The sequence below is a fragment of the Myotis daubentonii genome, chromosome 11, assembly GCF_963259705.1.
Source record: "Myotis daubentonii chromosome 11, mMyoDau2.1, whole genome shotgun sequence".
In the NCBI taxonomy this organism is placed as follows: domain Eukaryota; kingdom Metazoa; phylum Chordata; class Mammalia; order Chiroptera; family Vespertilionidae; genus Myotis; species Myotis daubentonii.
This window is the reverse complement of record NC_081850.1, coordinates 35,520,796-35,534,311: the sequence shown is the minus strand read 5'-3', so window position 1 is coordinate 35,534,311 and position 13,516 is coordinate 35,520,796. Positions and strand designations below refer to the sequence as shown.

General features: G+C 43.7%; 1 protein-coding gene across 9 annotated transcripts in view; it reads left to right on the top strand.

Moving 5' to 3' along the window:
• The window catches only part of SMARCA2 (SWI/SNF related, matrix associated, actin dependent regulator of chromatin, subfamily a, member 2), a 169,004-nt gene that overhangs the window by 64,543 nt on the left and 90,945 nt on the right, over window positions 1-13,516 (top strand). For 8 of the 9 annotated variants that reach the window (XM_059656800.1, XM_059656802.1, XM_059656803.1 and 5 more), the window contains 5 exons: window positions 1,120-1,283; window positions 2,821-2,887; window positions 3,543-3,653; window positions 6,744-6,986; window positions 9,242-9,355. In XM_059656800.1, coding sequence (XP_059512783.1) covers window positions 1,120-1,283; window positions 2,821-2,887; window positions 3,543-3,653; window positions 6,744-6,986; window positions 9,242-9,355 — 699 coding nt within the window. The remainder of the gene's footprint in view (window positions 1-1,119; window positions 1,284-2,820; window positions 2,888-3,542; window positions 3,654-6,743; window positions 6,987-9,241; window positions 9,356-13,516) is intronic. The other variant, XM_059656805.1, reaches the window with a different exon arrangement.

Genomic DNA, 13,516 nt, shown 5'->3' with positions numbered 1-13,516 from the left:
CATGAGCAAGCTAAATTGCCTTTAGCTAATATATATACAGATATCGATATATATAGATACTGATACCTATCTATCTTTGATCCTACCTTTTAAATCCAGCCCGGCCAGTGTGGCTCAGTGGTTGAGTATCAACCTATGAGCCTGGAGGTCACAGTTCTATTCCTGGTCAGGGTACATGCCCTGCCTGGGTTGCAGGCTCAATCCCCAGTGTGGGGCCTGCAGGAGGCAGCCAATCCATGATCTTTCGGATCATTGATGTTTCTCTCTCCTTCTCCCTCTCCCTTACTCTCTGAAATCAATAAAAATTGTATTTAAAAAAATAAACATCCAGCATTGGTAGTATGAGAGGGAAAGGGAATTGGTATTGGGAGAGGCAGGTTTAACAATTTTGTGTTTTCACTGACCTTTCTTGTATTTGACGGACTGCAAAGCTGCATCTCGGTGCAGAGCTTTTGTGCTTTACAAATATGTGGAACCTGTTGGTAGGCAGTCAGCTTCCGTAGGCTGCCCTTGGGGAGTGCCCACATAGCGAAGTTTCCATCTGCTGCCCCGAGATGTGACCCCCGCCCCCCGCCGGAAACGCCCTCCTGCAGCCCAGCAGCCGCCCCTGGCTCCCCGGTCACCTGGCTTCCTCACCAAGGGCAGCCCACCCTGGACGGAGGGCTCCTTAGCCAAGAAAGCTCTTTCTAACGATCTGTGACCTTTGAGCCAAACCTGCCCTCTGGTTTGTCTGTCTTTAATCCTCACATTGGCTTTTTGTTCCTGGAGTGGTTGGAGTGGATTTTGCTTTGGGTTTTCTTCATTTACAATAATTCTAGAATGTCCTACACTGTGAAATGCTAAGTAGGGATGAGCAGCAAAGCTGCTTAAAACCCTGCCCGTCTGCTCCAGCCCATCGTTTCTAAATCTGATTAGCACTCGGCACCTGCCAAGCAGCGGGGACGATTCCGGGCTCGTGTTTTAAATTCCTTTTGTGCTGGTGCTTCCCTCACTTTCCTGCTGTGGGAGATCCAGCATATAGCACCGTGGAGTTAAGAAGTCACAGCCTCACTTGAGTTGTATTAGTATTAATTACCTGTGCAGATCTTGGGTAATTGAAGCAATTACTCTTCATTTCAGCTCCAGGGCCTGGAATGGATGGTCTCCCTGTATAATAACAATTTGAACGGAATCTTAGCTGACGAAATGGGGCTGGGAAAGACCATACAGACCATTGCACTCATCACTTACCTGATGGAGCACAAAAGACTCAATGGCCCCTATCTCATCATCGTGCCCCTTTCGTGAGTACCGGCCTTTGTTCTGCATTATCAGTCTGTGTGCTGCAGCCATTGGAAGCAGAAGTATAGCCTGTGCTGGGGGCCCAGGAGCATGTCGTCTGGACTTAGGTTTTTTATTTCCCACCCCCGACCCCACTCCCAGCCTCCTCGCTGTACAGTGCGCCTTATTCCTTCAGCGGCTCACCAAGGGGGGGAGAGGTTTCCTTTTTTTTTTTTAAATTTAAAAATTTCTTTGATTTTTTTTTCTGGTTCCATTTCCAAAAGGTTACATATATTCAAAAGACTGTGTATTCTGTTCTTTCTTTATTGTATCCTTCAAAGCAGAATCTAAATCAAATTTGTAACTGGGAATGTTACCTTATCCTGCCCGCAGTATGTGTAGTTCATTTTCAGTGACTTTGCCTCTTGGCCAGGACAGGTCTTTGCTGTGCACCGTTTCACTCCCAGGCCTCGCGCCCCCGTGGCTCTTTGCAGGTCTTAGTGGACACTCCTGAAAGGAGGACCTGATCACACTCCCTACCCCCCACCCCCAGCTCCCAGGGGAGTGTCTCTGGCTGTGGGTGTCTGGCTGCATTTTTCATCCCTGAGATCTTAGGTCTCCGAGCGAATACAAACCTGGACCTTGAGGAAAAAAATAAAGATTCTGCTTTTTTTTTTTTTTATAAATATATTTTATTGAGTTTTTACAGAGAGGAAGGGAGAGAGATAGAGAGTTAGAAACATCGATGAGAGAGAAACACCGATCAGCTGCCTCCTGCACATCTCCTACTGGGGATGTGCCCGCAACCCAGGTACATGCCCTTGACCGGAATCAAACCTGGGACCTTTCAGTCCGCAGGCCGACGCTCTATCCACTGAGCCAAACTGGTTTCGGCAAGAATCTGCTTTTAGTATTTTCTCCCATATTTGTTTAAAGGAGGACTATTGCAGACCTCTTTAATCTGGATGATCTGAATCCATAGTATTTAGACATTCTTTGCATTTTACCTACATTTTGAATATGTGTTTTGCTTTTTATCTATATTTTACACGTTCTGACTTGTATATTATGGTCACGCTTTCAGGGATTAAAAACAGGGGCGGGGACCATTCACTGTTTCTTCCCCGCTTCCTCTTGACAGATGTATTTAATATGTTCACATGCTTTTGTCATTTCTTTTTTCCTGACTCAACTTTTCTCTGAACGTGTGTGGCTGTTTCTAAAGACTCACCGAATCGCTTCGGCAGTTGCTATTTTTTAATACCATATTAAAATTTAGGGTGTTTTTTTTCTTTCTCTTTTTCTTTTTTTTTTTGCCCTCTATAATTATGCATTCTTTATTTTTGTTTCTTATGAGATTTATTTTTATGTGCCCACAACATACCTGTCATGCTTTGTGGCAGCTCATTTCTAACTTATCTCTTATTTTCACACCTTTAAAAAAATATGTCGTCAAGATATTCAAGGTGAAGCCTGAAAATAAATAATAACATCTATTTAACCACCGACTTTTATACAAATGTCTATTTTTCTTTCTTCTATTTATTTTTTGTTCTACAGGACTCTGTCTAACTGGACATATGAATTTGACAAATGGGCTCCTTCTGTGGTGAAAATTTCTTACAAGGTTTGGAATGCCGTGTTTATATATAAATGTGCAAAAGCAAAAAATAGACCCCATTTTCTTTACTCCATATGCACATCTGTGCACTGTATTTGGTTGTAAAGTTTTGTCATGTACATCATGTACTAAACAGTGAGAGTTAATCATCCCAAGAAGATGACTGTAATAAACCATAATTACTTTCAGATAGTGAAATGCAGAAGAAAATTGTTAATTATCATATTGCAAGGTTTCTGATGAGAGTAATACAAATGACAAATACCGCGCATTCCCCGTGCTGCCGACGGGCTCACTGTGCCTGCAGAAAGTTCAGCAATTACCTGGGTGCTCGGGCCGCCTGCTGCAGGCTCCCGTAGAAAAGGGGCCTTTCATTAGAGCAGCGGGTTCTCCACTACCTGGCGGACACCGCAATTTCCTTTTCTCTCTTTCCCCGCCGTTTTCAGTGGGAAAGCCTCTCTCTAAGAGACTGAAAAGTGTCCAGACCTGGGCGATTTCGCCGAGCACTTTCTTGGTGGATAATGTGTCTGTATATAATAATGCATATATGTGCAATCGTTAGTCACGGGCCCGGGCTCCATTAAGCTCTGAATAGTGAGAAATAGCACACATGTGCTTCCACTGGGTAACAGATACGTGTTTTTTCTCCCTTTCTATTCAGGGCACCCCTGCCATGCGTCGCTCCCTTGTCCCCCAGCTACGGAGTGGCAAATTCAACGTCCTCTTGACAACTTACGAGTACATTATAAAAGACAAGCACATTCTTGCAAAGGTATGTTTAAAAAAATTCTTCTATCGCTAAATGATGGACCATTGCACGGGAGTGTAAAGTATTTCCCAGGTTATACTCACTAGGATAATTTGATTGTTAAATGGCATTTCTCTCTTTCTTTTTTTAGAGTCAGATATATTTTGGTTATGGGTTTTAATTGTATGCATACTATTTGTGTGTGTGCGCACACGCACATGCACCATCTGTCCTGGAGCTCTTACTTATCCGCTCATAGCTAGTCAGTTTACATCTCTTTAAAAGTTCGCCTGGGCTCCTTCTGCAACTCCTCTCTCTCCAGCAGCTCGTGTGGAAGGAATCGTTGTTTCTGCTGCCCTGGGTTATTGTCAGTAGCGTAGCTTCAGTCCTCTTGGGCCTTTGTCTCTCCGAAGACGAGTAGCACCTCTCCACATGGTCTTGTCCCTGTGAACATTTCTCCGAGCTGTGGCTTTCCTGCTATCCCTGTTTTAGGTTTTTTTCCTAAAAAAAATACGGGCTATTATTGTTTGAATTACTCTGGGCTGTTTCTGTGACCATTTGGAGCTGGGAAAGAGTGGTTTTCTACCTGCAACCTACATGCCTCCTAATTTGTATGTCCTAAGTTGTCCTTTAGTCATAAAATATCATTTTTTCCCATTAATATCATCTTGCCTCCTAATATGTTCATGCAGAATGATGAAGTAGTTTCTTTCATGGAGCAAATATGAAGACTTAATTTTTTTTCTTTCAGTCATTTCTTTTGCCCTGTGGTGTTTTGAATGCACTATCATCTGAAACCAAGTTATAGCCCAAATTGGACAGAATCCCCATTTCTGGGGTGTGTTCTGTCTCTGCACTAACCCTTGGCCCTGGGAACTGAGCGTTCCCTTGATGGCATCACAGGAAGTAGCATACAGGAAGTGTGTTCCCGGGGGTGGTCTAATCTTTGCGAGGGCACTGGCAGCAGTGCGTGTTCCGACTCCTCGTCTTCGGAGACGCATTTGGTGGTGTCAGAAATGATGTGTTTTCAGTATTACGATGGGAATGTGTTTATACATTTGCGATCCTTGAAAACAAATTCAGACCGTGTTTTCTGCATAGGCATTTCAAAATTCATTGGAGGCGCCCGTTAACGAGATGTATCGCTTTTATTTGTTACTGGAGAAATGGAGCTACAGAACGGGGCAGCAATTTTTTTCCGAGTGGAAGACCTAATTAGGAGTAGCCCAATAGCAAAACCTACGGCCTCTGCTTCCTTGTTTACTATTTCATAAGCCAAATTGGGCAGGAAAGCAGATGTAGAATATTTACTTAAATACATGTTATCTGCTGGCCTCTTCTCACGCTATTGGTAAGTTTGGGACGACTGCAGTACAACTTTGATTATTCTTAAACACTTTTCTTAGAGGTGGTAGAGGCAGAAAAATACACAAAATCTCTGGCTGTTTCCTTTTACCTGAACATCCCAGCCTGACTGATGCTTTTATATGCTTTCCCCTGATTTCCCTGGTGCTTCTGCCGAGGAAGGCGAGGCTTGTGGGGAGTGCAGTGCTGTCTCCCTCCTCTCTCCAGGAGCGTAGCGGCAGGATCCAGGGACATCTGAGCACCAGATGCTTTCCTTGGCCCTCGCCCCTGCTCTGTAGGGAATGGATAGGCTTCGTGGAACATTCCTCATTGTTCTCACTTTAAGAAATGGAGACGAGTGACCTTGAAGAGAGCTCAAGTGTAAAATACAAGAGAGGAAAGGGGCTTTCGTAGACGTAGGGAGGAGCATTGCATCAGACGGTCATCCTTTACTTCTGAAGGGATAGAAGGGATAGTCGTGTGGGGGGAGTGTGTTATGTTTAATTCTGAAGGCTTGGTGTACAGAGAGGGATGACATTTAGCATTGTCCTCGCCGCCAGTGAGAATATCGTAAAGCAGGGACTAGACCTGGTGGATAGGCGCTTGACAGGTAAGGATTACTAGTATGTGTGAGAGTCCAGGTTGCCAGATCTTCCTTTTTTCTTTTTTTAAAGGAAAAGCTAGATGTCTAGATTTTAATGTAAGATATACCAACTTTTAAATGTTAGCAGCTAATTGAAATTAAAATAAAGAACACTGATCCAAGCCCTAAAGGTAGTATAGTCACCCACATAATAGGAAAGAAGGCAGAAGCCAGAGGCTGTCAGCTACAGGTAATGCTGGAAGGATCCGTCATTAACTGCTGCCTCAGGTGGAGAGCTGTATTCTGTACCTGCTGGGTGCGGAGGGGGCATGACCATTAGGCCTGGGACAGCGTCAGGGTACAGCATTAGCAGGGGTACAGGATGGGGAGACTCAGGGGCTACCCCGGCTTAACCATTGCATTCTAGGCCAGGCTTCCTTCCTGATTAAAGAGTGGCTTGGAATTCCATGGCCTCGAAGGAACCTAGTTGCTTTAGCTTCCCGTTGTTACATGACGTATTATCCGACCTGTCAGGTATGGGATAGAGACTGTTGAGGTTCTTTTATCCTAAGGAGAACCCCACCATATGTTTCACCAGATATGGGTTCTTTGGTTTTCCACTTCACCTCTTTTTTGTTGTTATTAATCTTCACCCAAAGATATTTTTTCCATTGATTTTTTTAAAACATATTTTATTGATTTTTTACAGAGAGGAAGGGAGAGAGATAGAGAGTTAGAAACATTGATGAGAGAGAAACATCGATCAGCTGCCTCCTGCACATCTCCTACTGGGGATATGCCTGCAACCCAGGTACATGCCCTTGACCAGAATCAAACCTGGGACCTTTCAGTCCGCAGGCCGACGCTCTATCCACTGAGCCAAACCGGTTTTGGCTGATTTTTTTTTTTTTTTAAGAGAGAGTGGAAGGGAGTGGGAGAGACAGAGAGAGAAACATTGATGTGAGACACATCGATTGGTTACCCACCGCATGTGCCGGGCCGGGGACTGAGCCTGTAACCAGGTACGTACGTGCCCTTCACTGGAATTGAACCCAGGACCCTGCAGTCCCTGAGCTGATGCTCTATCCACTGAGCCAAACCGGCTGGGGCTCCATTTCACCTCTTGCCTCCTGGAAATCGTCATCTTTTCCCTTGCTCACCACATGTCGGCCCATCTGACGTTACAGATCCGGTGGAAGTACATGATCGTGGACGAGGGCCACCGGATGAAGAACCACCACTGCAAGCTGACTCAGGTCCTGAACACGCACTACGTGGCCCCCAGGAGGATCCTGCTGACCGGGACCCCCCTGCAGAACAAGCTCCCGGAGCTCTGGGCGCTCCTCAACTTCCTCCTCCCCACCATTTTCAAGAGCTGCAGCACCTTCGAACAGTGGTTCAATGCTCCGTTTGCCATGACTGGAGAAAGGGTACTGGTCTAGCTTGTTTTTTTTCACTACTTGACAATGAAATGGAAGGATCTAGAGCTGAGAACATTAGAGCGACAGGAAACCCACAGGGTGGTTTACAGTGTCGCCCACGTTCCGAAGCTAACCCGAGGGGCACGTGTTCTCATTCCCGGGTGTGTCCCCTCTGAAGAAAGCGGATCTAGTGAGGTGTGGGTGTCCTGACTCCAGCCAGGCCGCCAGAGGACACTCCTGACGGTGGGATGCTGACCTGCTGTGGGCCAGGGGGGCCCGTGGAGGGATAGTTACTGCCTCAGTTTAACCAGGTCAATTCACCAGCTGAACATAAACCTGAAGACATGTACGTCCTTGTTATAAATGTGGGCTTCCCTTTAAACTGTTTCCTCATCAAGAGTGTGTGTGTAAAACTGAAGTTGGACACTAATTTTCTGTACACGTTTTTCTAGAGTTTAGAGTGAGCCTCAGTTTTGTGTCTACATAAATAATCCTCAAGTCTGGAGCAGCCATTTCTAAATTTCTTACCTCCATTTCTCCCACTATCTATCTTCTCTTGGAGCTCCTTGATGAAAGGAGGGCCCGAGCCATTGTAAGAAAAGAAATGGGCACATGACCTTTTGGTTAGTGATTTCTTAACTATAGGAATGGGCACATGTCCTTTGGTTTGTGATTTCTTAACTATAGGAATGCAAAGCCCGAAAGAATGCTCTAGGGCAGTGATGGTGAACCTATGACACGCGAACTCATTTTTTTGGTTGATTTTTCTTTGTTAAATGCCATTTAAATATATAAAATAAATATCAAAAATATAAATCTTTGTTTTACTATGGTTGCAAATATCAAAAAATTTCTATATGTGTCACGGCACCAGAGTTAAGTTAGGGTTTTTCAAAATGCTGACACGCCGAGCTCAAAAGGTTCGCCATCACTGCTCTAGGGAAACTTAGGTTGGAACTCTTTAGCCCTTTAGTTGTGTGGTACATTTTCTTTTTGTCAATAAGTGATTGACTCGCCCATTTGTATAAAGTAGAGTCAATCAACTCTGCCCCCTAGAAGTGATAGAGGAGGGTGAAAGAGAAAGCAGAGGGTTTTATAAGTGTGACTGTAACTCCAACAAGATCAGGGCAGAAGAAAGGAAGAGCAAGGTAGCATGGCTCAGAAACCAGCCAACATAAGCTGGATCTACTCTTTTTTCATCTTCGTCTACAAGCCTATTCCCTTGGCATGTTCCTGCCTCTGGGACACAGTTAAGAGCCTAACCTAATGCCTCCACTTTATTTATTTATTTTTTTTAATATATTTTTTTATTGATTTTTTACAGAGAGGAAGGGAGAGAGATAGTTAGAAACATCGGTGAGAGAGAAACATCGATCAGCTGCCTCCTGCACATCTCCTACTGGGGATGTGCCCGCAACCCAGGTACATGCCCTTGACTGGAATCGAACCTGGGACCTTTCAATCCGCAGGCCGACGCTCTATCCACTGAGCCAAACCGGTTTTGGCAACCACTTTAAGTAAGAACACATTACCTGTTGTTGTCACTCTACTCGTGTTCTTTCATTTTTCTTTAATAACCTTTTTTAAAAATTGATTTGAGAGAGAGAGAAGGGGGGAAGAGAGAAACAGTTGTTCTACTTATTAAGCACTCACTGGTTGATCCTTGTATGTGCCCTGACTGGAAATCAAGTCCACAACCTTGGTATATTGGGACAACGTTCTAACCAACTGACCTACCCAGTCAGGGCTACTCGTGTTTTATGTCAGTCTTCCTCACCCCACCCCCAGTGTGGGTTGTTTTTTAATCTTCACCCAAGGATATGTTTTCATTGATTTTAGAGAGAGAGTAAGGGGGAAAGAAAGAGAGAAACATCAATGTGAGAGAGAAACATTGATAGGTTGCCTCCCCTATGCACCCCAACCTGGGACTGAACCCATAACCTGGTATGAGCCCACCTAGGATGATGCTCCAACTGGCCAGGGCTTCAGTCAGTCCTTATTGCCAGTTATGTCCCATAAAATTCTGAGCCCTTTTGCACAAACCCATCCGTAAGACAAACACCCATTTAGAGGCTATTTTATTTCCAACTGGTAGGCAGGTGGGAAGAGGATTCTGAGGTGTATGTGACCAGGTATAAACCTGGCCTTAACACATATAAACATTCAAACATATATTGAAATGAATAATAAATGTAACATAAAGTGTTATTACATGAAACATCCTTTAAAGAAAATCGAAGTCATCTACAGTTCTCTTCTTGTAGGTGGACTTGAATGAAGAAGAAACTATATTGATCATCCGGCGTCTACATAAGGTTTTGCGACCATTTTTACTGAGGAGACTGAAGAAGGAAGTGGAATCTCAGCTTCCAGAAAAGGTATGTTGCAAAATGCACAAGTTATGGTTTCTTCCCCTGCCGATATGGTTGACATACCTGCACCTGGAATCTGTGTTTCTAAAACAGCAAGTTTGTCTTTTGGAAATCTCTTGAAGTGCTAATTTATTCCGTAGAAGCTAGGGGGTTTAGTGTAGAGAAAGAAGGCAAATTTCGGCATTTTCAGCACAGTGTCCAAAAGCTTTGGGCAGATTTTATAAAATTACCAAATTCATTGAGCTTTACCAAAGTCATTACACTTTAACGTACAGCCACTTAGCATACATTAATTAACTTAACATTGCATTTTACTTTAGATTTTTTTTTAAAGTTAACTAACCTCATTTGAGTTTATTCTTACAGATGCCATAAAAGTGTTCTGTTTGTAAACCAAATAAGGATTTGAGTTTGAAACTTTAATCATTATCAGAGGGCCTAGTAAACATTGGCCAAGTTTCCTGGAAATTTATTTAATACTAGAGGCCCGGTGCACGAGTTTGTGCACACGGGGGCGGGGGGAGGGGGGGAGGGGGGGAGTGTCCCTCAGCCCGGCCTGCACCCTCTCACAATCCAAGACCCCCCTGGGGATGTCCAACTGCTGGTTTAGGCCTAATCACTGCGGGGATCGGGCCTAAACTGGTAGTCAGACACCCCCCAAGGGATGTAGGGATGTAGCAGTGCGCCAAGCAGTAGGCAGCCAGGGAGGAGCCAGAACAGTGATGGCGAACCTTTTGAGCTCGTTGTGTCAGCATTTTGAAAAACCCTAACTTAACTCTGGTGCCGTGTCACATATAGAAATTTTTTGATATTTGCAACCATAGTAAAACAAAGACTTATATTTTTGATATTTATTTTATATATTTAAATGCCATTTAACAAAGAAAAAATCAACCAAAAAAATGAGTTTGCGTGTCACCTCTGACACGCGTGTCATAGGTTCGCCATCATTGAGCCAGAACCAGGGCCAGGTGCCACAGTGCTCGCACTCATCCCGGCCCGCTGAGCCTGCTGCCGTCGTTCGCCATGGAGTCAGGAGAGGCTCCTGCCGCCGCAGCTGCACTTGCCAGCCCTGGGCCCGGCTTCTGGCTGAGCGGCGCTCCCTCTGTGGGAGTGCACTGACCACCGGGGGCAGCTCCTGCTTTGAGCATCTGCCCCCTCGTGGTCAACGTGCATCGTAGCAACTGGTCTTTCTGGTCATTCCGGTCATTCTGTCTTGAGGGTCGCTTCAGCTTTTATATATATGGATTTGATGCTTGTGATGTCACCATTCTAACAGGTGAAAAATAGAATTTCTACAAATTACAGAACCTTCATCTAATTATTCTTGGGCACAGTTTCTGTCCCACACCACAAACATGAAGTTCCTGAGAACATTTTGAGCAAGTATTTTTCAGATTACTTTGTGGACACTGAGTTTTCAGTGCTTTAGAATATCCTTTGACTTGGCTCTGCACTTTTAGGTTGGATTTAGGTATTAGTTTAATATGTTTCTGATCATAGTTTGGAACCACACACATTTGAGTTCTAAATTTTATTCTCTTAAAGAAAGATTATTTGGCATTGTATACTATTATTTCTAGCATGAGATATTTTGATCTGAGCTTTCTCTTTAGGTGAGCCAAGTTTGAAATGTGTTATTTTGCATCATTGTGTTTTTCTGTGTAATGACTCTATTTTTTGGACAGATTGTTTCATCCTGTTCATTTTTAAGTGGGAGCTGGAAAATAGCATATGAAGTTGATTGGTTTGCTGAGAGAGAATTTTGTTCTCTATTCTTTAACAATTGAGAAAAATTAGAATTAAAGATGGTTTTTATACCAGGCTTACTCCAGGAGTAGCCCAAATATTTAAGTGTTTTATTGTGCTAGTAAAAGCATTATGGGCACTAAATGCTATATCGATATTTACTTAACTTCTGTGGTCTCAGCATCTTTGGGTAACCCCTTTTCTGTTTAATATGGAGCTTAGCTACTGAATATATAAACTGGGGAATGGATACAGTGGCCATGTGGCTGCCTGGAGCTACCTCCCAGCACATTGTTACTGAGATCCTGCAAGTCACAGTGGTGGAATGTTAAGGATTTTAATTTGCCCCATGCTTCCTTTTGTTTCTTTAGAAGAGCTGTAAAATAAAAGGTGACTAACTAAAGTCCTTTATTTATTCCATAAAACTTCTTAATCTTTTTGACTTATTTACTTACAAGACTGGCTAAATAGACATAGATTTTTTAAAAATGCATTACAAGTTAAAACTATGCCCCGTCTTAAGAAAATCCTGTATAATAAAAGCCTATGTGGTCATGACGCCCTCACGCCCGTAATGAGTGATCACCAGGAGGCTATGTGCGCAGCCGGCGCGCACAGGTGGGTGGGGGCTCCGTGCGCGGTGAGGCACACATAGGTGGGCGGGGGCTTGATGCTGCGTGCACAGCGCGAGGGTGGGTTCCGCGGCTCCGCCCTACCTCTTTGGGGCAATCCATTGAGGAGCCCTGGATGGGTGGATGGGCCTTCCTCTTTGGGGCGATCGATTGCGGAGCTCCCGCACTGTAAGAGGGCACAGGCCAGGCTGGGGAACCACCCCCCACCCCCGAGTGCACGAATTTCGTGCACTGGGCCTCTAGTCTATTATATAAAAATCCAAACTTTTGCAGCCTAAGGATTGTGGGGTGGTCATTTATTTCACAAAGGAATTCTTTACTATTTATTTTACTGTTCTTTCCACAAGAGTGCTTCTTGAGTCTGAATAGACTTTTTAAAAAATTAATATTAGATTTTCGACAGTATGTCTCCTATATAAAGTACACATGTGCTCTTTAATAGCTGGAGCAGACCTCTGAGGTATGTTAAATACCTTGTATGTGATAGATTGTCTATGGATAAGCTCCCTTTTCCTGGAGGTAACTTGGCAATGTGGAAAGCATGGGTTCTGCCATCAGAGTGGACAAGGGTCCCCACCACATTCTCCAACTCTTACTGTGTGAACTCGGGCAAGTCAAGTTTACCCAGTGGGTCTCAAGATTCTCATCAGTGAACTATAAAATAAATGGTACCTGCTTCATAGAACTGTTGAGAGGACTAAGATGGATGTACTACTACTACCGTGCCTGGCATGTGGGCAGCACTCAACTAGGGACAGCTACTCATGTTGCTGCTTCTACTATTAATGGAGACCTCTAGGCCTCACTGTTCTCTCATTCTTGCACTTCCTGTGGCCCTCCCACATCGCTGTCCCCATAGTCCTTTCAAGGCAAGTTGGGGGGACTAATCACTGTGTGCAGTTATGTGGCCTTATTGATGTCTTGTGGCCAGTGGTTATTCTCTGTTTTTTCTGTCTCATGAGGACTTTTTTATCAGGGAAAAATTGGTCATTTAAGTATTATCCTTGGGGATAAGTTTTCTTCTACCTTCTCCTGCCTGTAGCCACAAACAACATGTATGTCCTTCTCAGCCTGTGTAAAGAATCAGGAAGGAATTATGGCTATGGCAGGATAAGGCTAACTATAAATACTTCCACAGCAATAATTCTCAAATGTTTTCGTGAAAAGGAATCAATTAAGGAAGTGTTTTTTAATTTACGTATAATAAAATTTACTCTTTTGGGCACATAGTTCTAGAAGTTTTGAAAACTGCATAGTTATGTTTCCCACACCTACCATCACAATACAGAGCAATTCTATTTCCCACAAATTCCTTAGTGCTGCCACATTTTAGCCAGAGCCTCTCTCCACCCTTCTGTTGCAAGTATCCATAGTTGGGTCATTTTTATTGTTGAGTAGTATTCTATTATGTGGATGCACCATACTTGATGAGGGATAAATCTGCTATAAACATTTTGTACAGGTATTTGTGTGAACATAGCTTTTCATTTCACTTGAGCAGATAATTAGGAGTGGGGTTGCTCGGCCATATGGTTAATGTACACGTAACTTTGTAAATTTCCACACACTGCTCCAAACTGTCTGAGTCATTTTGTAGTCCCACCAACAATGTGTGAGCATTCCATCTCCTTCACTTTCTCATTAGTACTCATTGGGAAGTGTCAGTTTTTTAAATGTTTTTAGCGATTTCAATAAATGTATAACTTTAATTTGCCTTTCTCTACCATCCAATGAAGGTAGGCATCTTTTCTCATGGGCTTAATCAGCCCCTGTATGTCTTCTTTGA